This window comes from Asterias amurensis, chromosome 19 (assembly GCF_032118995.1).
Source record: "Asterias amurensis chromosome 19, ASM3211899v1".
In the NCBI taxonomy this organism is placed as follows: Eukaryota; Metazoa; Echinodermata; class Asteroidea; order Forcipulatida; family Asteriidae; genus Asterias; species Asterias amurensis.
In genome coordinates, this window is record NC_092666.1 from 14,731,177 (window position 1) to 14,759,170 (window position 27,994).

At 39.0% G+C, this 27,994-nt stretch overlaps 1 protein-coding gene across 4 annotated transcripts in view; it reads right to left on the reverse strand.

Moving 5' to 3' along the window:
* Nucleotides 1–378: 378 nt before the first annotated feature.
* Nucleotides 379–27,994, reverse strand: part of LOC139951241 (uncharacterized) — a 33,056-nt gene continuing 5,440 nt past the window's right edge. The window contains exons 2-13 of one of the 4 annotated variants that reach the window (XM_071950020.1): nt 21,138–21,203; nt 19,984–20,174; nt 18,794–18,847; nt 18,256–18,387; nt 16,871–17,092; nt 15,058–15,198; nt 12,475–12,600; nt 11,129–11,167; nt 8,285–8,377; nt 6,262–6,360; nt 4,977–5,153; nt 379–4,551 (exon numbers count right to left, since the gene is read on the reverse strand). In XM_071950020.1, coding sequence (XP_071806121.1) covers nt 3,628–4,551; nt 4,977–5,153; nt 6,262–6,360; nt 8,285–8,377; nt 11,129–11,167; nt 12,475–12,600; nt 15,058–15,198; nt 16,871–17,092; nt 18,256–18,387; nt 18,794–18,847; nt 19,984–20,174; nt 21,138–21,180 — 2,241 coding nt within the window. In that variant the 5' untranslated portion in view covers nt 21,181–21,203 and the 3' untranslated portion in view covers nt 379–3,627. The remainder of the gene's footprint in view (nt 4,552–4,976; nt 5,154–6,261; nt 6,361–8,284; nt 8,378–11,128; nt 11,168–12,474; nt 12,601–15,057; nt 15,199–16,870; nt 17,093–18,255; nt 18,388–18,793; nt 18,848–19,983; nt 20,175–21,137; nt 21,204–27,994) is intronic. The other 3 variants (XM_071950023.1, XM_071950021.1, XM_071950022.1) reach the window with 3 other exon arrangements.

Here is a 27,994-nt window from a genome sequence, read left to right on the forward strand (position 1 = left end):
TAATTGATAAGAACACAAGGCTATGTGAACATTTTCAGGCATAACTGGATAAGTTCACAAGATTATAGCCATGTGAACATTTTCATGCAAAATTTGATTAGAAGGCAAAATTTGATAAGTACACAAGGTTAAAATAGCCTTGTGAACATTTTGAGGCAAATCTTGATAAGTACACAAGGCCTTGCGTCCTTTCCCAAATTTTAATCTAAAATGCAACAAATTTTGCACAAAGCTTAACACTTTTCTCAAATTTTGATTCAAAATTGAAAAAAAGGAAAAAAAACAAAAGGGATAAGTCGAGAATTTTAACCAGTCTACTGGCCACCAAATAACTGTGTACTGTGTTTTAACAAAGAAATAACACGTAGACCAAGATGATTCCAGAAAAAGGACGCTGAACAATTGGTTAATTTTAATCGACCTTAATGCTATACTATTAAAAGAATACATGCTGGTAGAAAATTAATTAACCTGTACAATTGTATAAATACATACATGTATTTTCACCTTTTTAACCACTAGATAAGGCTTTCTTATCGTGACAAAATAACGTAAAAACGACTATTGTTTATGGCGAGGAAACGGATTCTTAATGGCATTGAAACCAAGAAACTGTATCAAGAGCAGGGCCCAATTTCATGGTTCTGCTTACCGCCGAATTCTGCGCTTACGATCACGATTCCCCGCTTTGAGTGCAAGCGCCGAATTTCTGCGCTAGCCTTGTAAGCATAGAATGCCTAGTACAGTGGAGTACGCACGCGCAGAGGCCCAAATTCGCCGCTAACCCGTGAAATACGCTTGCCATAAGCACAGAATTCCCTGCTTCCATAAGCCCCAATTCCGTGCTAACAGAAAGCAGAGCCATGAAATTGGGCCCTGTTCCATTGCTACATCACAGTTGGAGTTTTTGCCAACCAAGTTTGGAGAGCTATGGGAAGCCATCTATAAAGCAAAAACTGATGGTCACAGTTCAGAACAATTACACAAAAATATTCAAAAATCGTGTTGAATACATTGGAAACAAAGCAATCAATCTTGGGATGTATTTGTTTTCAATTGAAAGTTTGCAGAAATGTTGATGAGTTTAGTTACAACATCTGTTAACACGACTGAATGTTTAACAAGCATTCAGCCATGCTAGCTAGCGCAGTTTGACAATGGCCCGCACTATAATTGACTATAATTCTAAATTGTCCTAAGTTTTGTCAAGCCATATTATGTAACACAAGTCCCAGTCAAGAGGCTTGAAAAAGCTGTTGTGCATGTGGATGCAATAGTTTGTGCTTTAAGCCCAATTTCACTGCTCTGCTTAGGGCCAAATTCTGCGCTTACGATCACCAATATCTGCTTACTGTACAAGCGTTGAATTTCTGCTCTAGCTTTGTCGGCAAGGAATGCCTAGTAACATGGAGTACAAACACACACAAGTTATTAGTTCCCTGCTGACCTGTGAAATTTGCTTAACAAAAGCACAGAATTCCCTGCTTCTGTAAGAGCCGATTCTTTAGTAACGGTAAGCTGAGCCATGAAATAGACCTTTATCATGTTGCCTCCATCCTGGTCATGTTCCCTAGATCGAATAACAATAATGAATGCTAATAATCATTTTGCAAATAGGAACCAGACTATTTTGTTCTTCCAGCCTCAGTTTGGTAACATTGATATCAATGGGAGAAATTCAAGATAGCTGCACCATGATAAAGGTCTGTTGGGCCCTGGGGTCGGTTTCACAAAGAGTTAGGACTAGTCCTGTACAAAACGTGTGGCTAGTCCCAAGTACTCGTCCTAACTTGAGATAAGACTAGTCTTAACTCTATGAAAGTATCGTCAGCTCTATAAGGTCGTTAGTTGCAATTTCATATTTGTAATAATCAAAAGGTTGTTAAATATAAAATGTGTATTAAATTCATCAAAATCCAAGAGATAATTTCTTTGGAGACTAAATGTTTCTTTTTAGCAAACTAATTCTGTGGAGACAGCTCTTGATCAATAAGCTCCATTAACCACGAACTCCAACAATAAATATGCAAATCCATCCAATAAAACTTCAAACAAATCTACATGTATAGACCATGTGACCTATGTTTACATTCAAACTGCCCTCTGTTGAAAAAACACTGTATACGTCATGTTTCACCGGGCAAAAACGCACGTATTCATGGTAAGCTTGCATACACTTTCTAGCGGTATGCGCGCGAATCATGTTAAGGTTTTCGTGTGACGTCAGAGGTCACATCGACTATTAACTAACGACCTTATAGCCCGAACCCTTGGTATGTACCTTTAAAAGGAAATTCTTTGATATCTTCTCTTAATTATAACAAAATCAATTTACATGGAGTGTGTAAACCCATCATAAGGTCATAATGGTTTTGAGACCAAAACATTGGAGACAAAATAAAAACATCCCAAACGTAAAAATAAAAAATATATAAAAACCCCATTCCCACCACCATAAAAAAACTACTTGCAGCGATGCATTGTACAATTTTACAAACAACAAACTTTAGAATTTGGGTACAATCTGCATTTCTAGTTCTGTGAACTCCCCAAAACTCAACTTTAACTTTTGAATAACAACAAAAAACCTCAAACCAGCTATAAGGAGACCAATGGTGTACGCTAGGCTTCGTCTAGTCCTGCTCAGAGTTAAGCCCGGTCTATACTTCACCTGAAAGCCCATGCAAAGTTTATTACTGTACGTGATGCAAATGATCAGATACATGCCAATATTTTTTTCTTCAACTGTGACGCAGGGAAATTTGCTTTGCTTTCAGTAATTGCGTGAAAGATATACCTGTACTGGACATGACAGGCAACCATGTTCTCGTTATCGACCGAATAATATTTGAGCAGGGCGCCCTCTTTCTGGATGTTGCTAATTGGACCATCCTGTGCGTCTCCCGTACACGGCAGTGCATTGCGACTATCTGACCTCTAGGATGACGGTGGGACGGTGGGTTATCATGAATGCAATGTCTATCTCCACACACAACCAAAAAATCTTCACATTGAATTGTTCACTTGGAGGCAGCCAGATTCTTGTTCAGAAAATGTTCCTTTGTGCTGCTTTGTTTTAGCACACACTTGATCGCCTTCAATAGTTGCAAGTAAAAACTTACCGTCTTGGTACAAGGCCGGCCAAACAAACTGCTATTCTCATAATTCACACACTCAGGTTTAATGACACGCTTTCCCGTTAGAAAAACATCGCCAACTTTACAAATCAAGATTCTGAATTCATCGGTGAATGACTCTGCAAGCACAACGAGCTAGACGTTTTCAAGACTTTGCAGAAGTACTTTATGCATAGCTCATACCTTCAGTTTTTTTTCCTTCCAGCTTTCCAACACACACTTACTTCTCAATGTTTTGGTCTGATCACTGAACTGTCACAAAAACCCTGCCAACCACCGTACAAAATCAAGCCATGAATTCATCAGGGGGCAGTTGAGCAAGTCTATTCCAATTTATTGTACGATATTGGTTTCCTCATATACTTCAAAGCAATGTACCTGGAAAGCCAGAGTCCCCAAAACAGGGAACCCAAAGTTCTCAAAAACGGAGCCTAGAGTTCCCAAGATTGACGAAGACTTGCATCATCTGTTTGGAGGAGGAGGGGGGGATTTATTTCGTTCCTATTACATTTGTCTCAATAGTGGACATGGTTGAAGCAGGTGCTGTTGAGGTCTCATGACTAGAAACTGACATCGTAACAACTTCCATGGGTAGTGTGTTAGATGTAGTGTTTATTGACAGATTCGTGGGTTGCACACCGTTCGTGCCGATGGACACTGGAACGGGCTGGCCCAGATGGATGGTCTTTGGGACCAGTGAGGTGGGGACAAGTGAGGTAGGCACAGAAACAGCATTGACAGCGTCCGTGATCGCGCTGTTGACCGTCGTCGTGTTGTTCATGACCTTGAAATTATTCAGTGGGTTGTTGTTGTTAGCGACGGCCTGCGCGACGCTTGTGATGATTCTGGTCGCATGCATGGTCACACCACCAGGGCCTGATCCCACCACCCCGGACACATTGGCCGACGTGATTGGCAGACCGATACTGTTGTTGGAATTTAACTGTGTGTGTGTGACCGTTGTTGGGCTCATGAGCGGACCGGTACCGTTGTAGCCGAGACTCGCTAGGTTTATCGATGGAGGGTTAATGCGCTTCTCCTTCTGGCGACGGTTGCAGAACCAAACTCGTACGACCTCCTTCTCCATACCGAGGGTCTCCGATAACATCATGATCTCCTCAGAGGTGGGCTTAGGGTTGTGGATGAAGGCCCGCTCTAGAGACACGCGGATGTTGGTCTCGATGCTCGTGCGTTTCTTCCGACGCCGTCCGAGGGAGTCTGGAGAGTCCAAGCCGGTCCCTCCAAGCAGCGACGGATTGGAGATGGTGGAGTCGGCGTCGTCAAGCCACTTCTGAAGCAATGGCTTCAGCTTACACATGTTCTTGAAGCTAAGATTGAGCGCCTCAAAGCGCGAGATGGTCGTCTGGCTGAAATCGTTGCCATACAGCTTACCCATAGCTAATCCAACATCACCCTGTAAGAGACGAACAAACAATAGCGATATTCAAGTTGGGGAGAAATGCAGAATTAAACAGACAGAACTCAAAGTTGACCGACATTCTCTATTAACCACTGCTTTTTACTGTAAGCAAATTTCGTAAAGCCTGTATGAAGCAGATGTTTTCTGCAAACGGAGTGCTTCTCGGAGTGGTTCTTAACGATAAGCAGACGATTGTGCTAACTACCGCAGAAACAATTTGCTTAAGCATAAGTGCACGTTCACTTCACCATGGATTTCCAAAGTTGTGTCATTAAATTTTCATACAGTTAGCACCGGGTTGGCATACCATTTTGTGTGCTTACGGTTAGCAGCGCTATGAAAGGGAATCTGCACAGTAAGCACAAATATTTGGCGTAAGCGGCTTTATGAAATAGACTCTATAGGGTCCAGGATCTCACCTGTGTGAAGCCAAGTTTTATCCGCCTCTGTTTGAAGGTTCTTGCAAACTGTTCTAGTTCTTCTAGATCGGTAGACTCCTCAGCCTGTTGGATTGCTGATGTCTTATGGGCATGTTGGATCTGAAGCTGTTGCTGGGCAGTGATTGTGGGCGGGGCTGCTACGATGGTTGCTCCAGCCTGGACATGAAACAACATTTGTTCATTAATTTCTCTAGAAGACGATCAGAGCATACTGATCGAAACGATGAGTTGAAACCAACGTTTCTTTTCAGAACCATCCCCAACTCATTAGAGATAGTCATTACATGGTGTTACTGCAAAATTTCAAACCCTACTTGCTAATTAATTATCGAGGCAAATCACAAATTTTTGTTTTTTTAAAGTTTCGTTAAAATTTTATCACAGTGACAGCGTTCAGACTCTCCCCAAAATTCTCAGGTAATTGGCGAGTTGGCGAATGTTTTTGCAAGCTGACGGGCGTGAAGTAGTGAGGAGCCAGCATTCTTGGATGAGAGCAGGGGACATGCGAGAGCAGTCTTTGACACCAGAGAGCTTTCCACTGTGACTGGACTACCACCTCAACAAATATTAAATGCACTGGATACTATTGGTAATTACTCAAAGTAATTGTTAGCATAAAAACTTACTAGGTCACAAGCAATGGAGAGCTGTTGATTAGTATAAAACATATTTTGAGAAATGTAGTTTTTGAGAAAGAAGTAATTTGCCACTAAAATATTTGAATTTGAATTTGAATTCTAACCCTAACCTCAAACATACGTAGATTTTGAGGTCCCGAAATCAAGCATCTGAAAGAACACAACTTCGTGTGAAAAGGGTGTTTTTTCTTCCATAATTATCTCGCAACTTCGATGACCAATTGAGTTGAAATTTTCACAGGTTTGTTATGTTATGCATATGTTGAGATACACCAAGTGAGAAGACTGGTCTTTGACAATTACCAATAGTGTCCAGTGTCTTTAACTGCTTGTCCACAAGTCTATACCCTCATGTGCTGCACGCCATAATTGCGCGGGTGCTGATAAATAACAATGATGCTGATAAATAAATAAATAAAACCTGGCAAGTAGATAACAAAACTCAAAGCCCAACCTCCAATAAGAGACTTTTGAACGCCATAGCGGCAAATTTACCAGGTAAAAATCCATTGTTTACTTAGTTCTGAGCATGCGCACATTACCGCGAACAATGGATTTTACCTGGTAAGTCTGCTGCCACCAAGCGCCCCAAAAGTCCCCTATTGTGACTACTGCAATCATCCTACCTGTGTACTTGCTATTGTAGCCAGTGTCACTGCAGGCTGCTGTACTGTGTGGGTACCGACCAATGTTGAACTCTGAAGCAAGTTATGCTGCCCTTGTACCTGTGACAATAAAGAACGAGACTGTTATCAAAACTTGTGAAAACTTCTCCTGGTAAATGAAAAACCACACAACCCAACTCCCAGACTTTGTAATAATTGTATGCACTTCACAATAAGTGATGAAAAAACAAAACAGGTACCCATCACTTGAGTGGTAACCAAGTCATGGAAGACACTGGACACCAGTCTTCGCACATGGTGTTCTCAACATATGCACGAAATAACAAACCTGTGAAAATTTCAACTCAATTGGTTGTTGAAGTTGCGAGAAAATAATGGAAAAAAAAACACCATTGTCACATGCTTGAATTCGGGACCACAAAATCTAATTCTGAGGTCTCAAAATCAAATTGCAATTATTCAGGTGGAAAATTACGGTACTTCTTTCTCGAAACATTTAGCATGATGAACACTATTCACATTAAATTGACATGAACTGTTAAAATGTTTGCCGTACATTTTGTCATGCTGGACATTGACCTTGTCCACTCCATGCAGGGTTACAATTATTATGAAACAATTTTTTTTTTTCCAAACGGACAGGAAACTACTTTTTTTTTTTTAGGTTCCCCCACAAAAAAGAGAGATAAAGTTGATCAGAAATTAATAAGTGTATTTTGACAATTTTGAATCTCACAAAGATTGCCTGGAAATGTCTGAAGAGTTTGTTTACTAACTCCACTATGGCCAGAGATCTGGGCCCAATTTCATAGCGCTGCTTAGCAGCCAATTTTGTGCTTACTGCGTGGTTTCCATTTCATAGCGCTGCTAACCGTAAGCACACTTAAGGCATGCTAACCTTCCAGTGCTTACCGCACATAAGTGATGTCACAATGCAAATCCATGGTGAACGCGCAAAGTGGCCGCCTATTTGTTCAGCACCTTAGCAAATTTTTCTGCTACAGTAAGCATAAAAATTTGCTTACCGTTAAGCGTGCTATGAAATTGGGCCCTGGTTGATGGATTCAATGTTTTTGATGAAACACCATCAGAGTTTTTTGCTACTTTCTCAACAAGTACTCAACTGTATTCAACTGAAATCGTAAATCATCATAAGAAATAGTAATAACAAATCGTTACTACAAAAAAATCATTATGAACCGTTATCACAAAATTGAAATAACAATGAATAGTTGTTAATAATTGGAAAGTGGGTATAAAAACTACGAAAGGGTGCACGAAGGAACTACTGTTCAGCAATTGGGTTGGTAGTATTAAGTTGGAATGTTGATTAAAATGATAAAGCGTTAATAATGACTACAGGCCAGGTTACACTTCACGCAAAAGCACTAACGGGGAAGCAAGCAGTCAACAATGTCAATTTACGTCACGCAAGATTTGCGATATGTTCTTGCGATAAATATACAAGTTATGACTTAAGAGTCAACGCCTTCAATACATGACAAGTAAGTTTTGCTACGATTTGTTCTTGCAATAAAAACAATAAAGAGGAAGCAGATGTCAATTTACGCCACACAAGAATTGCGATTTGTTCTTGAGATAAAAATACTTATGAGACTAGCATTCAATGATGTCAATTTATGGCTAGTAAGATTTGCTATAATTTGTTCTTGCAATAAAAACACTAATAAGGAAGCAGTTAACGATGTCAATTTACACGCATAAGATCATTTTAAAGTTTTTAAGATACTTATTGCCATTTTCAACATCTGCTCCGTATTTACGTTTTGAGTGAAGTGTTGAACTCAAAATAACAACACCTGGATGATGAGATAAGCCCGGTTCATACTTCCTGCAAATGCGAATGCAAAGCAAATTTTGGCGTCCCAGGGCTATTATCGCAAAGGATGTTTCGCAGGAGTTGAGCACAAGTCAACAGATGCGCATCATTCGTTGCGAATTTGTGACGTCAAGTTCGTATCGCATTCGCATTCACAGGAAGGTTGAACGGTGGGCTTTATACCTGTTGCAACATGCTAGGTTGTTGAGGCAAGAGGCCTGGTTGCTGTGTAGCCTGCTGCTGGAGGAAAAACTGCTGCTGCATGTTTGGCGCCACCTACAATGGATTGATGATACACCAAGTTCACGATGCCACATCGAATAAAACAAAACAGACGTCAATACAGAGGTTTGCAATTAAACGGAGGGTTAGAATGATAAGGGGGAATGATATTCAACAAGCAGCTGCCATGCATGTTAATGACAGAAAACTCCTTGTGTGATATGGCAGGCAAAGATGGCGGGCACTTCCAAGGAGAGAGGGAGTGGACTAGAGGGGTGGGGGTCTATCTTACATGTATACCAGAGATAATAGGCACTTAAGGTTTTATGGGAACTGAAATATATCCCACATGTGTTGAATTGGAAATTGCGAGAACTTTAAAACAACAACATGATGTGATAAGGTCCGTCTTGGACTCTGTTTTACTGGGGAAAAAATGTACAGTATTTAATTTTGAAGATGGGAAAGTTTGTAAAATGTTCATGAATGCATTGAGGACAATCCTTTGGTTAATTGAGTGTCTAGTGTATTAAAATAACGTTCAGGAAGTGTATACTTAAAATAGGTCCAACATGGTACCAACAGTTTGATTCTAATAACTGCACAAAAAAATCTTGCTTTATTACTTGATAAAAGAAGAGTCCGAACAAAATGTGAAAAAGACAAGAACAAATTGTCAATAATAATACTGAAATGAAGTCTGATCAATAAAAAATTGGGAAAAATGTTTTATAAATACAAACAAACAAACAAACAAACAAACAATCAAACAAAACAACAGGCAAATTGATTCAAAGGAGTCATTTAGGAAAACAAAGTCTGGCATTTTGTTTTTCTTTTCTTGTTAAAGCAGCCAATGGTTTCTTTATTTGAAAGCACAGAGACTCTTTCGTGGGGATAAACTTTTCATTAAAATGATTTCCATGCGATTCAAAAACCACATTCTTAGATCCTCATTAATATTTTGGTCGTCATTTATATTAGATTGTTACGTTCAACTGCAGCCATGCACATGCACCTCAATATTGTTCAAGTGTGGGACTTTTCATTGCCTACTCTTTTCCTTTCAATGACAGTTAAGTAATGTCATGACTTTTACAAGTCTTTTTTTAAAGGCAGTGGACACTATTGGTAATTACTCAAAATAATTATTAACATAAAACCTTACTTGGAAACGAGCAATGGAGAGCTGTTGATAGTAAAAAAGATTGTGAAAAATGGCTCCCTCTGAAGCAATGTAGTTTTCGAGAAAGAAGTAATTTTCCACGAATTTGATTTCGAGACCTCATGTTTAGAATTTGAGGTCTCGAAATAAAGCATCTCAAAGCACACAACTTCGTGTGACAAGGGTGGTTTTTTCTTTCACTAATATCTCGCAACCTCGATGACCAATTTAGCTCAAATTTTCACAGGTTTGTTATTTTATGGATATATGTTGAGATACACTAAGTTAGAAGATTGGTCTTTGACAATTACCAATTGTGTCCAGTGTCTTTAACAGCAAACTGCATTGAAGCGTGTCTGTATGGCGATACAGGCCTACACAGTTAGTGCTGCCACAGAGCAAATAGGATTCTCCAAAAGGTTTTTTGGGAGAAAAAGACAACAGAGTGAGAAGTTTGGGCCTTGGGTTTTGAGCCGGCAGCCAATTGCAAAACACTCGTCACACGGCATGCTTTGAAATGGTTCATAACATCCATTTAAAAAAAAAAAAATCTAAAATTAAAAATAGCGGGTTAAAAATTAACACTTTTAAAAGCATTTCGTGGACATTCATTCAATATGTTCAACAGGCAAAGACCTATGCGATGACACAATGCAAGAAAGCCACACAAAGCCACTGACATGTAGTGAATTGCACGTGTTTACAAAGCAATAATGGCATACCCCAAGCTGATGCAGCCCCCCTCCAAAAGGAAGGTACAACTTTGTCATTTTGGAAGCTTATTATCAACAAATTTCAGAAAATGGGAATAACCGTAGGCTGCTGCATGCTTGGCCAACCATGTCACATAAAGCAATATAGGCAACCCGTTTCAGACATCTCCAATAAGATGATTATTTTGCTTCCAAAAAGATCATGGCTGTATCTTCCCTTTAAAGGCATTCTTCCGTCACAGCTTTCCCGCCAGAACTCCGACTTGAATCGGCCACAAAAGATCTACAAATATTCACAACTCAAAAGTAGGTTCATAAGTTGGTAACTACTCCCCAAATAAATGACCACTAAAACATACTCGGTTGAGAAAAGCTGCAGCTGTTGATGGTATCAACTGTATTTTGAGAAAGAATTCCCTTTGAATGTAATATGGTTTGGACAAATTTGCACCCATAACAATTTTGAATATGAAAAATGATTCAAGCATGAATCTGTTCTCAGATTTCTGCTCCGGCCAGAGACGCAGTAACCGCTGTCGCTTCACTAATCTGTACCAAGTCATGTGGAGAAGTACAGACATAAATAGAATCTGAATTCAGGTAATAGTTTAAACTGTTTCATCTTTGGAGTTTGAAATAAATCTGTGGATGTTTTTTTCCTAAACCCCTTTGTATTCTGGTCCTACATTGTACAAGTCTGTAAGTCCACTAGCAACCCATGTGGGATTCGAACATAACCTTGTTATTTTAGGTATGTAGCGTATGACATAGTGCAGCCCTTTTACATCAACGTGAACAAAGCAGATGCTGCAGGAAGTGGCTGTGAAGGAAGAACCGGGCTAAACCGGGCTTAACAGGGGTAAGGCCAGCTATAAACAACATAACAAATGAGGTGACTCTGGGTTCTTACACAAGGTGACTGCTCACCTTTTTGGGTTGCACGAGAACAAATTGCGGCATGTTGGTCTGCAAATTCATTATTAGAATAATAAAAACTGCATTTCTTTAGAAAATGATGTTTTATAATTATTTAAGTTTCCATTTCGGTCTTTGGAGCGTTTCCAAAATCATTACTTTGGGGTGTTTCAGGCTCAGATCGGCCATCTTTAATTCCACCCGGCACTCAGCAACGGTGCCAAAGTTCATAAAGCCTGTAAGCAGGGCCCAAGTTTACATTAAGCCTGTAAGCAGGGCCCAATTTCATAAAGATGTTTCTTAAATGTGCTTAGTACAGAAAAAATATTGCTTAGCAGAAACAGGTTACCAGCCTAAATAACATTAAGTTTGCAATGTTGTGACTGGTGCCCTACTCATATCTTGCTTAGTACAGAAATTCGTCAAGCAGTGTTTTCTGCTGAATGACTTCATAAACTTTGGCTAAGACCATTTGTGCTTACAGCCATTAGCAGAAATTCCATGTGTTTGAAAAATGCTCCAAGAAAATGGTCTATATTCAACAATGGGCATGCAGTAACTGGTGGACAACGTTACTCTAATATTTCCTTGTTTTTTTAAATCAAATTTCTAAGTTGGTGCAAGCTCATCGATTAGAAATTTGTCAAAAAGTAGTACACTAGACTTCTTTTCTACTTCCATGAATCAGTAAACAATTTGTTTACATTTCTGGGTTTTTTTTGGGGGGGTGGGGGTTTCGCTGAAAGGGGAACATGAAATTGAAAATTAATGGAAAATGGTATGCAAACTTTGTTTAAAACTCTTTTAGGTGAAAATGTGAATGCTCCTACTTTTGCTAATTTTTCTTAAATGTCCTTCTTTTAGAGTGGTTTTCAGGCAGACCGGAAGGTCAAGGAGGGAAGGTGGGAAGGGGCGAGAGTGGTTTCAGGTTCAGGGATGGACCCAACAAATATTAAGAATGTTACAACAATGGCTGGGCCCAATTTTATAGAGCTGCTTAAGCATAAACATAAGCTGGGCAATACAAAGTGTTGCTGAATAAGGTTACCAGCAAAAAAATACCATACCAGAAGTACAATGTGTGACCGGTATCCTGCTAAATATTGCTAAGCAGGAATTTTTTAAGCAGTATTTTATTTGCATTTAGGCAGCTCTATGAGAAAAACTTGCTTATCACAAAAAAACGTATTGTTTAACAGAAATAAGTAACTTTTGCTTAGCGAAGAAATTTGTTTTCTGCTCAATAGCTTCATGAAATTGGGCCCAGATATGCAATATTTTATCTAGTGTTATATCCACACAACAGCAGGTAGAGCTAATCTCATTCTTTTTTTAAACTTGAAGAGAATTTTACTGACCTGGCCAGCCTGGAGGAAAACGTACTGCTGCATTGGGTTCTGCTGCTGTAACTGCTGCAGCTGCTGCAGGTCTGTCGTGCTGATCTGCTGCAGTGAGGTGCCGGGTAACATGTTCTGGGTGCTTATCTGGTCAAGACAAACATCAGAGAAAATACAACAACTGATTTAAACCAGCCACTCTTCGGTTATATTTACAAGATTTTGAAATAATTCAATGGCATAAGTTTGGGTGCGGTAGCACAACCGTGACTGTGTGTACTATGTAGATGCGGTCATCAAATTGCAGGATGGCATAGTTTATATATCCGTCAAAACCCACAGTGGAAGATATTGAGTGGTCACACAGTAGGAGGGTTAATAACTTATACTGAGAAAGTTAACGTTAAAGAAGATTACATACAGGGATATTAAAATACTCAAAAGAAAAGTTTTACCAAATCAATGAATTGGAATGAACGGTTTACATTACAAAAAAAAACTACACATCTTTAGCATCTCTGATCGCTCCAAAACCACAAGTTTGTTTATACTACATTTATTCAGCTAGTCAAAGCGCAGAGTGCTCAGCGTGTTGCAATGGCATGCAGCAGGTCTTTAGTGCATCGGAGAACAGCAAATAAAATCATGTCTCTCATAGAAATACAGTCTGACGGAGAATTTATATCTGATAACCTGTTATGGATTAATTTTGACAAGACCCCTAGGCAAGTGCTTTTTTGTATAACCCCTTGCACTGTTACGGCATCGTAGGACTTCAATTTCCAATGCAAATGCAGTGCAGTATGTTAGTTTTAAAAACAAGGATGGGAAACACTTAGATGGTTCCTTGTTGAGCATTAAGCCCAGTTCGTACTTCATGCAAACGCAAAGCACATTTTTTGCGACACGATAATAAGTTCACCCTTTTTTTTTCAACTGTAATGCAAGAAAAAACTTCACTTCACCATTGGACACTTTCGGAACAGAAAAACAAAAAGTTTACAAATAACTTACAGGGTTTACACAAGGTAATGGTGAAAGACTTCGCTTGAAATACTATTCCATGAAATGCTTTACTTTTTGAGCAAACATTAAAACAATTATCAATTCTCGATATCGAGAATTACGGATTTATTTTAAACACATGTCATGACACGGCGAAACGTATTTTCTCCCGACTCTGATGACCGATTGAGCCTTAACTTTTTACAGGTTTGTTATTTGATTATAAGTTGTGATACACAAAGTATGGGTCTTTGGACAACACTGTTTATCCGAAAGTGTCCAATGGCTTTAAAGTATGAACCAAGCTTTAGATTTAGGAAGAAAGGTGTTACTGTTAGCTACAGCAAGATTTGTTCTAATCATGCTGAAGAATCAGCAGCACTAAATGACAAGTGTACAATGCTTTCCTTTACGACCAGTCATGACTTGAGAATTACCACCTTCATGGGCCCTTATCATGTGCTGCCACAATGGACCCTTCCCATGAAATATGCTAATTATTTCAAGCATGCGTACAGACCCTGTTGGTTGGCAAACGCCATAGAGTTGTGCACTAAGCAGACGTGCAATCGCGTCTGCGTCACGCACCCATTAGCCGTGTACAAAACAGCGCAATGTTCCCTCAATTTGCCAACCAAAACGTTAGTGCGCACGCGCTATGTGCAATTTACATATTTCATGGGAAGGGTCTATTATTAGAGTTGAAACGCTGTAGGGGATTGGCAAATGTGTGCATGGTTGCAGTTATTCATCAAACAAAACAAGTACCAGCAGGGCTCCAATTACCCCATGGAACGCAAGGTGGCAGCAGACTTACCAGGTAAATTTCCATTGTGTACGTAGTTCTGAGCTTGCGCACATTACCGAGAACAATGGATTTTACCTGGTGAGTCTGCTGCCACCAAACGTCCCATAAGTCTCCAATTGCTGTGGTCCCCTTTGCTTTTGCTAGATTCCAATTTTTAGGCTTGAAGCTGTGTTGCATGATTGGAGTTTTTTTTTAAATCACTTTTAGGACGCTTGGTGGCAGCAGACTTACCAGGTAAAATCCATTGCTCTTGGTTATGTGCGCAAGCTGAGAAATACGAAACAATGGAAATTTACCTGGTAAGTCTGCTGCCACCTAGCGTTCCAAAGTCTCCCACTGCCAAAGTGCCCTGTGCTATAGCTGTGGTGCACTTTGCAAAGTTTTAACACAAATTCACATTTTCCTCAAAGAAGTACCTCTTACCAGAGGCAAATTGCTGTACCACTTCAAGAGCAAAGTCCAAGGCTTGTACTAGACTATTTTTCATTCAAGTGTTAATATTATGTGGGGTGCACCCTACATGAACCTATATGCACACTGATTTCAGAACGGAACAAAAAATGGCTGTACATATGAGAGTGGTCTCTTCTCAGAGATTAAGAAAGAGGTTAAAGGTTAAAAGAGCAGTTTGTTTGGACTGAAGAAGTGCACAAAGACGGAAGCTGTACGTAGGCAAGAGAGCTTTAGTCGACCTCAACCACACGGAAAACAGGAGAAAGTTTTTGCAGGACAAAAAAAGAACGGTGAACAAAGAGAATCTCCAAGGACACATCGGAACGGGTCAAAAAAACCTTTGCCTGCTGTTGTTGCTGCTGCTGCAGTTGTTGCTGTTGCTGCTGCTGTTGTTGGTGTAGCTGATTGCCGAACTGACCGGCCAACTGCGAAGGGAGTTGGCCCCCTTGCTGCCACATCTTAGAGAGGTCTGTGAAAGGCTGTAGCGATGAAGGAGGAGGGTGAGGGGGAGGAATCAGGGAGGGAGGTTTGGGGCGGCGGAGGAGAGACAAAGAAGCGCAAAAGGACCAGCAAAAAAGACAAGCAAGTTAATAGCAGGCAGGCAAGCTAGGGAGTGGGGAAAAGGGATTGTAGGCATCAGGCATGCATAGTTCAAACATGCATTGAAATCACGGCCAAGCACACTGCATGAGCTGCCATAAAAAAAACCAGTAAAAAACCCTAAAACACTAAAAACCTGGATTATGTCATGTCTGAAACAGTAACTTTGACTACAGCAACGGCTAGATCAGCGCGTCAGCCAGTGTTGAAGGATAGGCAGATGTGCGATCTAGCCGTAGCTGTAGCCGAAGTCTGACACCTTTCAGACACGGCCTCAGAAGTACCCTGTTGTTAATGAGCAGTACCTTCATAAGCCTTTTTGAGGTATGGCGGACACAATGCTACAACACTAGTAAGGTTTGGGTAAATTTATGTGTACACACCCAAACCAAACGGTACACTCCTATCACGTCAGCCATACCTCAAAAAGGCTTATGGACTAGAGATGGAAACAACCCTCAAGTAAGCACTGAGACCGCCAATGCATGCCACATCCTATTTATTTCAATATTTTCTCCAAAGTGTATTGCCCGGGAGGAGTTTAAGTCCTTGATATCCCAGACTGGACCATTCCACATATCAAATAGAGGTTTCAGATCCCAGAGTTGTATAGTTTCTTTTTTTGAGGGGCTAACACTATTTTCACATACATTATGGGCAAAATTGTACAGGCATACCCAGATCAACCCCTCTGATAATGTGGAGCCATCTTGGTCCAATTTCATAAAGCCTGTACATGTAAGCACACAAACTTGCTAAGCACAACAAACTTAGCCGGAAAACTATACAATTAGCATTGCTTCGAATGGTACCCCTGTCTTTTCTTGATAAGCCAGGAAATTTGTTAAGAAGAATTTTTTGCTTACCAGCTTTATGAAATTTTGCCCTTTTTTTTGTATGAGGCTTCCAGATGTCTTGCTGACAGTCTGTGCTAGGTTGTGAGGTTTCAAACATCCCTCCCCCTTCCAATCAAGTTTACTGGCTTAATGGGGAGCCAGTAACTGATATGGTATTAGTAAAAACCAAAATTAATATTCTTTATCCCCGATGCAAATTTAACATCTCTTATATCGTTGCGGTACCCGCTGCCAAAACATAGGGTTTGAACTGCCTCTAGCTAGCGGGCAACCTCGGTAGTCTAGTTGGTAAGACACTGCTCTAGAATTACAAGGGTCGTGGGTTCGAATCCCACCCGAGTAGCATGCCTGTGATATTTTTTCACAGGACTCGGGAAAGTACTGAGTATACAGTGCTAACACACATCGGTATGTGGGTAAACAAACAAAGAAATTAGTATTTTTTTTCCCCGATGCAAATTTAACATCTCTTATAATACAGTACTAATGTCACCTAGCTTCATTTGTGTCTACATTTGACTGTTTTAAAGTGCTAAATATTTATCCATCCCTGTTATTGGCGCTTGCGCTGTTTGGATACTGAATAAAATAAAACAAATAAAATAAATTCCTGGGGTTACTCTAGCACTTAATGTTTTCAAACTCTAAAGGTAAGACATCACTGGTAAAACCATCGTCTTCCTTTCTAACTTACCAACTGAACCTGTCCCGTCGCCTGTTGCTGCAGCAATTGCAGCTGCTGGGCAGTCAGGGCCTGCGTCAGTGTGACTGGGACCTGGGAGGAGGGCTGTGTTACAGTCTGTACTGTTTGTGCCTGGGACAGCGGCTGGGCGACCGAGACGACAGTTGGCTGTGGCTGAGTGGTGAGCTGGGTCTGGAGTGTTGGTTGAGCTTGGAGGATTCTTGATAGCCCAGACTAGATCCAAAAGGATAAAGAAAAGTCAAGTAGTTCGTCAGCTCAGAGCTGTTATAAAAACATTGGACTTCGGTTTGCATCCGGGATAGCCAAACTTATTAAACTGAAAACTAGAAACTTTGTTGATGCCCGCCAGCAACTATTACATGAAGAAGTGAATCAGATCTGCACTGTCCACAGTCAACCCTCCTACTGTCTGACCATTCACTGCTTGAAAGCAGTGATGCGATTGGATGAATGTGAACATTCCTGATAAATGGCTTGCGAGATTGGGTTGCGTCTTACTCTAGACCTACAACCTCCTAGATGTTACCTTTTCAGAAGATTGACAGATTATGTGCCTCATCTGATACACACAACTACAACTTTGGACACAGTATATATATTAACTGTACACAGGAACAGTATTAGCGAGTGAACGCTGAATAAATATCAGTCTCTACTAACACAGAGTTTTCCAGGACAAACGATCACTGGCCACTAAAAAAGGTGGACTATTTGGACACAAGATGAACTATTTATTTCTGACTTTGATGACTGCTCTTCTTCTTTCAAGAATATTTTGAAGGGTTAAGGAGGTTTTCAGAAAATTCTGAAATCAGGACAAATCCTAAGAACTTTCATTCAAGATGTGATATACCGAACCCTAGCTTCTACCGATCAGGTACTGTAGCAGTTATGAAGCAGGACAATTCTTTTCAGAACTGAGAGGTCACTAGAGTTCCATAAAGAATCTACTCTGGGGTAGTAGAATATAAAGCAAGACAAGTTCTCAAAAGAACACAATCTTCTCAGCAAGTAGATATACACATGGTGTTACCATAAACCAAATATACATTTTGACCCTTGTTGAGAAGTTTGTCAGTTTACCTGTTATGGAAAGCTTTGCGGTAACACCATGTAATGACTATCTCTAATGAGTTGGGGGTGGTTCTGAAATAAATGTTGGTTTCAACTCGACAGTTCAATCAGTATGCTCTGATCGTCTTCTGGAGAAAGCTTTCTCCAGAAGACAATCAGCAGACGTCCAGAAGATGATCAGAGCATACTGATCGAAACGTCGAGTTGAAACGAACGGTTATTTTCAGAACCACCCAACTCATTAGAGATAGTCATTACATGGTGTTACCGCAAACCAAAGTTTCAAATCCTACTTAGTTTACCTGTTGCACAAGGTTGGCACTGCTCGCCGTTATGGGCTGTGCCTGCACTTTCTGGGCTGCTGCCGCCATAGCTGCAGCAGCTGTAGCCTGGGTAAGGGGAAGTCCCTGCAAACTGAACACCTGAGGCTGCTGCTGGTGGAAAGAAAATAATGAATGGAGTGTCAGTTTAAGATCTTGCATTACAGCTAATTTACTTCAAGAAAGAATTCTGCTAGAGTTGAAACGTCAGGCCATTTTGTTGTATTTTCCTAACGGTTTAACTAATTTGTGACTTTCATTGTAATGTTTCTATTGATTCCAATCAGAACTATGAGCTCATCGGGTACTATTAACAAAGCAATTGTCAATATACAATTGAAGTTTAAATTTACGTTTATTTTCCTAACAGTTAAACTAATCTTGTGTCTTTCGTTAAACCGTGTCTACCGATTTCAATACAAACTACTAGCCAATCTGTAAAACTGACCCCTTTAAACCTGGATTTTACAGTCACTAAACTACAAACCACTGGTGTTACATAATTCTTATTATTGAATACCTTCTGTGCAACCTGTGCCAGTGGAAGTTGCTGTAGAAGCATCTGAGGGTGTGCCTGCAAAATGACAATCAAATCAAACAGGTGGTTAGGTTTAAACAGGTGTATCTCTTGACAGCAACAGACTAAGGGGGAATGCTTAGCAGTAGCAACTAAAGCCTGGTTCATACTTCCTGCGAATGCTTCGTGCGAAGCGAATATCATTGCGTCACAATCGGAAAAGGGGTGAGTACCGATTATTGCATCACATAAATTTACTTGGCATTCGCATTCGCAGGAAGTATGAACAGGGCTTAAGCCTGTGCGCTTAGTTATTTTTGTAACATGGAACCGTTTAAAAAAACAAATGGTTGGTTACACGTGTAAAAACTTACTTAGAAGTAAGCATTACAGCTGTTGATATAAAATATCTGAGAAAGGGTTCCCTTGTGAAGTAATATAGAAAATTTGTGGAAAAGTTTTCACCCAAAAACATTTGAACCTGAGACGCAATTCATGCATGAATCGTTTCTCAGACTTCTGAGGATTGACTGAAATTTGAATTTTCGTGATGTCTGTCAAAAATTAGTTGTAGTTGTAGTTGCTAGGGACATCGGGGTGCTTCCAGCTGATCTTCCCAACCTAATGAGTTAATAATAATAATAGTAGCAATAATAATAATAATAATTGTGGCTTCTAATAAAGCGCACATGTCCGTCACCCAGTGACGCTCCTGGCGCTGTAACACACAGTATTTACTGCCAGATTGTGGGACTACGTTTGAATTAGGAGACCTAATTCTGATAGTACCATGTAATGCTTTACAAGATGCTGTGGCGCAATTTGCTGCCGAACGGACCGGGAACATCGAGCAAACCCCTTCTGTTTTCGATAAGTGCACTGGGTTCTTTTACATGGGATGGGCAACCCTCAACATAATTCCGTCCTCCGTCGGCTAGAGAGATAAGATTTTCTAATGGAAGTGCCCTTTTCATAATAAAATTGGCCTTGCCCTCTCAAAGATGAAAATCCAGCCGTCGATTTCCCAAAGAGTTAGGACTCGTCTCATCTCGAGTTACTTGGGATTAATCTTAAGGTCTGCATGCTACAGTGCAGGGTTGGGACTCGTCCTAAGTCCTAAGATTAATCTTAAGTTAGGAAGAGTTTTGTGAAATCGACGGCAGGCCTGGTTGGGTTATAGGGCGAGATCTTACATTGACAATGAATTGTGGTTGTCCCTGGGCTTGTATCTGTGCAATCTGTTGAGCCTGTGAGTTGGCAAGCAACGTCGCGAAGGATGTACCCACTGGCATTGGGGTGACGGCCTGCTGGGCGGGTAACACGCCCAACTGGGTCTTTGGCTGCTGGGTGGTAGCTGTGGTGGTGGTAGTGGTGGAAGAGGTTTCTAAACAGTAAAGGAAAAAGAGAAACAAAATATTTATAACAAATTATAAATTTTGGGTATTATCTATGTTCACTGATGCGTGTTAGCACTGTATACTCAGTACTTTCCTAAGTCCTGTGAAAAAAATCACGGGCATATTACTCGGGTTATTACTCAGGTAAAAGATTATTATAAATTAGGTCCTCAACAAAGATATTCTTGAAGCCAAGATGAGTCAATGCGCATTTTAATAGGCCACCTATTATTTTGAAAATAGAAATAGCCATTGCAACTAAAAGGACATGTCTGGTATAAATTAGGCCTGGGCGAATTATTCGAATATCCGGTTCTGACGTAATTTGTTCAAAGATTACAAAAGTTTTCCTTCACGTAGAGTCAATCACAATCAAAAGAAAAAGCAAATCGCCATCTTTAAATTAGATCCGGTAATTTTTATGAATGAACCGAGTGACACTGTCTAAAACTAATATCAATCCGCCCATAAGATCTCATTCACAAACGAACCCTCTAGCGGCAAAAAAAATATATATATATATATTATTTTTTTTAAATAGCGCCCTCTAGCGGCGAAAAAACTATTTGAATATCCAGTTAACTTCGGATAGTTGGCCAGCGGTATCCGAATAACAAAATTTCACTCTTCGCCCAGCACTAGTATAAATGCAAGAAATAGTTTCTGGACTGACATTTCAATGACTTTCTCAATGGCTAAAAACAAAAACAAAAACAAAAACAAATACATTGTGAAAGACTCTGCTTGGGTGAAACATCACTATACTCTAATATTATTATTTTGAGTTTTGTATTTAAACTTTATTTATATATTTTTTGGGGGTGGGGTTTGGTGGGTTAAGGTGGAGACGGGAGGATCCCACTGAAAATAGGTTACTCACTAGCCCTATATAGGACTCTTTCACTGTAGTACAAAACGAAAGTGTAAGGCCGCCAGGGCTAGTTACTCACCAGCCTCACTAGAGGTGACTTCTGTAACGTTTTGTGCACTCATTTTGCTGCTGTTCTGGAAACCTGCTTTAAAAAAAAAGACAAAAAGTGAGGTAATTAATTTGTTGGAGTATTTACTTATAACTCTACCTCTAAATGTTTGCCATTCATGCCACAAATAATTCAGAGACCTTGTTGCTGGGCTGGCATCCAGTTCAAAATGAGTCCATGAACTAATATAAATAACATTTTAATTGGAAGTGCCTTTTTTGCAAGGTGAAATGGACTTGTCCCTTGAAATACAGCGATTCAACCACAAGATGAACTTATTAACCTGAGTGGGGGAGGGGGGGTTATGATTTTGGTGAAAATAACATCTGGATTTCCATGAAAAACTTGAACGCAGATCTTGGCTTCAAGAAACTCATTGATTTTCTGTGAAGATTAAAATATCTTCTGCCCAATCTTAGTACCCAACACTTGTAAATTGTATCCACTTCTGATGGACTAGTCTTCAAGAAAAAGACAAGACAAAGAATAAAATACCTTGAATGTCCCCACAAATAGATATTTTTGAAGCCGCATCCTTAAAAAAAAGTATTTCTAAATATTTTTGTTCCCAAAAAACTATGATGTGTAAGATGCTTTTTCAAAACAAAATAACATACTACAAACATGTACACAATTTTTTTTTTTAATTCTTTTAAATGTGTTTCAGATTGCTTTTGTGCAACTGAAATGAAAGCCTGACAACTTTCTTGAGAGGCTATAAGAATAGCTATTTAAAATTTAAATTGTTGAGTCAAATTTGGCCCCAAAAACTGACGAAGCATCTCTTTGTAAGCTGAAACTCATTTTATGCATTTATGAATGCGCAAAGGGCAACGTTTTCAAGTAGCCTACATAAATACGCATTGTGCATGTGGGCCAACCATGTATTGAGGTAGGGTTATAGATTGGTTTTGCCAATGCAAAATCTACGCAAAATTAAGATACATGTATTTATAAGTCGTTTTGGATATTGAATTTTCGTTAATGTTTTGTTGTTTTGTTGTTTTGATTGCTTTATTCATATTTAATCATCTGTTTATTGATGTAAGAGTTTAAGTGGAAAAGGTGATTGCTTTAAGATTAACTTTTTCGTTGATTTACCTATTTTTTGTTAAATCCATCCCTTCATTGAATTATTTGTTGCTTTATCTCTTTTTTACATGTACTTTTCTATTTATTTATTCATTCATTTGTTAATACTTTTTATTTATTTGTTTTAATTAACTATTTATTTGTTTTTTTATTTTTTATTTGCTATTTGCTTGTCTAATTTCTGGTTTTTGTTTTGTTATTTTAATTTGTACTTTGTGTAAACAGATTATTTATATTAATATTTATTTCTAATTATTATTATTTTCCAAAGAGAGTATTTTATATAGTGTGTTTGCTTCCCTATGTGACTGGATTAACAGGCTTTCGAGCTACAGTGTTTAATTATACTTTTGTTGATCCTGGCCATCACATTAGGGTTGTTTTATAATTTCCTGTGCCCTTATTGTTTTTCTTGCTTTGTATTTACTTTTGAACATGTACTTATAATTATCTATTTGACATACTGTCTGCTTATATTTGTAATTGTTTATTGGCCAAATAAAGAATAAGAATAAGAATAAGGATACAGTGTCTACTTATTGAGAAAACAGCAAAAAAAAAAGGTCACAGTTTGTATCATGAATGCCAAACCCATCAACGCTTAGTGAGGAGGAACCAATCGCATCTCTGGCCGCAGAATTCAGAAACTAAACGTGAATGCATAAAATGTCAACTTATTGAGAAATTAACAAAAAACTGTCAAAGTATTTGCATCAAGCACTTCAATTCCATACATGTTCAGTGAATGTGAGAGCAGGTATTAACCGCTTCCGGCCGCATCATTCACAAACGGAGATCTCAGATATTTGAATGTCCACCAACTTGCCTTCAGATTTTAAGATATATTCAAATCAAGTTTGACGGAAACTTTGAGTGAAAACAAAATACTGTTTTGGAATTTATTGTGCATGGTCAAATCGGAATTATTTGGAATGCCCTGTTAATCAGACAATAAAAAATGTTGGCAGGCCTATGTTTTCAAGTTTTCTTTTTCTTTTTTTAATGGGGGGGGGGGTCTTTAAGTGAATTTTTCATATCATATCAGAGGGATTTGAATTTCTAAACCAGCAACCTGTTTTTGTAAAAATATGCAAATTTGTAAATAAAGTAAAAACTTTAAATATACAAATTCTGTCTGAATTCCGACCGCATGATGTTGTTTGAACTACAATTAACATGTACCACAAACATGCCACATTACTCACAAAACCCCATAGTTGCTGTTTGTATATAATGTAAAGTTCCATTTGCTTTACAGATAAAAAAAAACCTCTTGAAGTTTAGTGTCTCCAAATGCCTACCCCGCCAACAAGATGTTGTTTCCCTATGGCCATAATCCATAATCTCATGCATGATTCAGTACTGTGCTTGGACTTTGCATAGTGTTGAATACAAGTCGCTGACCCTGTTTAATATGTGCATACACAGACCACACTGTGATTGGTAATAACCCTGTGAGTGGAGAGAGGCAAAGCATTGTGGCTATAGATGTAACCTAGTGAATAGTCAATACACTATTGCTATGCATGAGGCCAGAAAAAGGGGGGTCACAGCTCTGTGACTCGGAACTTGAAAAGCACTTTGTACGATGTATTTTTAAAAGACTTTAGAGAACACTTGAGGCAAATTTGTTTGTGTTTCAGACTCAAAGAACTGTTGGGAGAGATTGGGTATGAACGTATTTCACTAAAATATATTTATTTATGCAGAGATGGGATTGGACGAAAGAGACAATTCTTGAAAAATTGGTCGCCCCTTTCATTAAAGTTTCTTAGATGTTACTATGAGGAGGTTTACAGACTCTTTGATGTGTTTTGAATTAAAGACTTTTTAGCGACCACTTGAGGTGAAATTGTTTGTATAATTTTGAGTATCAAAGAACTGTTAAAGGAAGGTGTATGAAGATAATTCACTTAAAGATATTCGCTAATGCAGAGATGGGAATGACGGAAGCGTGGACTAAGGGGACAATTCTTGAAAAACAGGTTCCAAAATTTTAGAAAAGTTTTTGTAAGATGTTACAATTCAGGAGGTTTTTAGATGACTAACTATAGGCCTATATGACCATAACAAAAACCGTATGAGGTTTGGGCACAATGTGGACTATTTCTTTTTCCCCTTGACTGTTTTGCCTCTTTCAAGAATAGCAAGGCTCAAGGAGATTCTGAAAAAAATCTTGAAATCAGGAAAACTAACCGCCGTGTTAGTCGATGAGGTAAAAGGAAAACCACGCAGTTTCGAGTAATACTTGTGTGGATCATTATATTCTACTTTTAAAATATCTTTCTAATCATGTATTTTATAACAAACGGTTACAAACCCTTTTCAAAGACCAACTCGACCAATCCGAGGCAACGTGTTCCTTTAAAGATGTTCGAGACAAAATTATATACATGATGTAATTTTTGAAGAAATCGGAAAGAAGATTTGCTTCTTCAGATTTCTAAATAAATGTCATTTATACAGAAACATGTTTCCTACAATACTGTCAAAATTCCCCCCTCCTAAAATATTTCAATGTTACATTTATATACATGTAACAAAGGGAATGTCAGCAAAAAATGGAATAGGGAGAGGGGCGTGGCAAGTGGAGGTGGGATGGGGGAGTTAGAACTGGAAACCGATTGAGGACATTTTCCAGCAAAGTTCTTTTTCATTTCACTGAGACGTTGTTATTATTCACTCTATATGCTGCATACAAACATGACAACAGTTAGTTTGAATACAACAACAAAAACAAAGACGAAGACGAAGCCATTTTTTCTTCAAGAAAACAAGTGCCTAGAGAGTTTATTTTTTAGCCTTGTATTTCCTGTTGAAATTCTCTCACTTACTGTAGAGTCCTTCCTCAATAATTCACTAGAGCAGTCACATGTATCAGGTCTGCTTTATTTTATTCACCCAATTATATTTCAATGAATATTTCAGTTTTCATGAATTATTCAATAGGATATTAATTAGTTGAAACTCTTATTTGAAGGCAAAGTTTCAAGCATCTAAGCCTACAGCCTTGAAAACCAATATGGTTGAGACTTAAAATTGTCTAATTTTGTATAGTTATTTTCCTAATTTTGTAATATGCAATTTATCAAATAGCATTTAACCAGTTTAATGGGCTTGCTCTTAAAATTGCTTCTAATATATAAAATGCGTTATTATAAATATTCAACAGAAGAAAATGCAGAGCTTAAAACTGAATAATGGATGCATTCAGGCCTGTATGCTTAGTTTTTGAAAGGCCAGGGCACCAAGGCATTTCCTCCTTGGTAAAGGCATGGAGGTAGAAATGGTGAAGGGCACCCTATCATGAGGAAATTGTAACTTTCTACTGGAGCATTTCAAGGGCATCAAGGCAATGACCAGGGGGCATGGAGGCAATTGCCTTTGTTGCCTCCGTAAAGTATCAAGCCCGATATAAATAGTTTCTGAGAAAATAGAATTAGCTGAACTTTTTGGAAACAACTAACTAACCAAATGGACCGATGGTATAAATGCCAACAACAAACTATTGGCCTGACGTTTCAACCTTATCAGTCTTTCTCTTGTGTTATCATTTAGCCTTTGAGAAAGACTCTGCTAGGGTCGAAACGTCAGGCCATTAACTATTTTTGGCATAAATTCTATAGTAAATAGTTTCTATTACCAAAAATGCATTATTCAATGAAAACAAAAATGCAAAGCTTTACTAAAGTTCTGAATACTGAGTGCATTGTGTGGATGGGAGGGTGGAAGAGGGGGGGGGGGCAAGCAAACACCAACAAAGAGTCAGGAGTTTGGTATGTGTGGGCCATTCACTGGGTCTATGAATGGTCTTTTCATTAGGCCAATCTACCAGGGCCCTCCTCCCCCTGCGCATACAATGTATCTCAAGTCTTGACAAACAAACTCTGAATATTAACTTGGAATCGCTTCAGTATGTACATTCAGCATTGCTTCTTCTTCTCTTTAGGCTTGTTGAAGAGGGCTGTTGGATTTGCATATTGGTAGGAGGGGGTTTGGTGTCTTAAAAAAAGGGAACTTTGTAATGAAAATGTTGAGTCTGCTGACCGACACAGTGGAGGTACCTAACATTGAATATTAACGTGGAAGCGCTTCAGTATGAACATTTAACATTGCGTCTTTTCTTGAGGCTTGTTGTTGTAAAGGGGGTTGGATTTGCATATTGGTGGGAAGGGGGGGGGCTTGTTGCCTTTTTTCGTTGAAAATGTTTTGGGTCTAATATTGTTTGTCGTCCTGCTGTTAACAGACAATCATGTAACTTTCCTATTGCAAAAAAAAAGAGAGGAAATGGCCAATCACACTTAACTTACGCAAAGTGTTTTTCAGTTTTCTATTGTACTGTTTTGAAAAGAAAAGGAGGAAATCAGCTGATCAGCAGAAAAGTTGCATGCTTGTTTTGAGAAAAATATTAACCCAGAAAAAAAGTTGCAGTTTGGCTTGAGTGAGAACAAATCCTCTATTTCCTCTTCTCCTATGTCACTCCTTTGTTTGGACTTAGAATAAAACTAGAATGCTTGTTCCAGTGTTTTAAAGACAGCGTACACTATTGGTAATTGTCAAAGACCAGTCTTCACAGTTGGTGTATCTCAACATAAATTATGCATAAAATAACAAACCTGTGAAAATTTGACCTCAATCGGTCGTCGAAGTTGCGAGATAATAATGAAAGAAAAAACACCCTTGTCACACAAAGTTTTGTGCTTTCAGATGCTTGATGATTACGAGACCTAAAACTCTAAATCTGAGAACTCTAAATCAAATTTGTGGGAAATTACTTCTTTCTCGAAAACTACATTTCTTCAGAGGGAGCCGTTTCTAACAATGTTTTATACTATCAACCTCTCCCCATTACTCGTAATCAAAGGTTTTATGATAATAATTATTTTGAGTAATTACCAATAGTGTCCACTGCCTTTGAAGGGAAGGTACACATTTGGTAATTACTCAAAACAAGTATTAACTTTAAAACTTACTTGGTAACAAGCATTGAGGTTGATAGTATAAAACATTGTGGGAAATGATTCCCTCTGAAGTAACTTAGTTTTTGAGAAAGAGGTAATTTCTCACTAAAATAATAAAAGACTTCTAGCACACAAATTCGCCCAACTCTTGGGTGTTTTTTCTTTCATCATTTCCTCGCAACTTCGATGACCAATTGAGCCCAAATTTTCACAGGCTTGTTACTTTACTTTATGGTATAGATGGGATACACCAAGTGAGAAGACTGGTCTTTGACAATTACCAAATGTGTACCTTCCCTTTAAGCAATCGCTGGCCAACTGGCCCTAGTCCTTCTGAACCCTTTTTGGAAAATGGATTAATTTGAAGAAAACAAATCCCAGGAAAATTTGGTTGTCCTTTTCAAACTCCTGGGAAATAGTTATCCAGACTTGGGAGAAGGGTTTTAGAAAGAAATTGCATGGAGTGCGAACTGAACATGGGATGGCGTTGGGGTACATACAAATTCCCATCCAGGAATTTCTTGGGAATTGGCTCTTGAAGTGTGAACACGACTCAAGTTCCAGGCCTGTATGCTTCGCTTTTGAAACGGCAAGGGCACCAAGGCTTTTTCTTCTTGGTAAAGGGCACCCTGAGGAAATTGTTATTTTCTACTTGAGCATTTCAAGGGCACCAAGGCAATGATCAGGGGGGCATGGAGACAATTGGCATGGAGGCAATCACTCTCGTTGTTGCCTCCGTTCGAGTATCAGGCCTGAAGTTTCCTGTTATGGGCC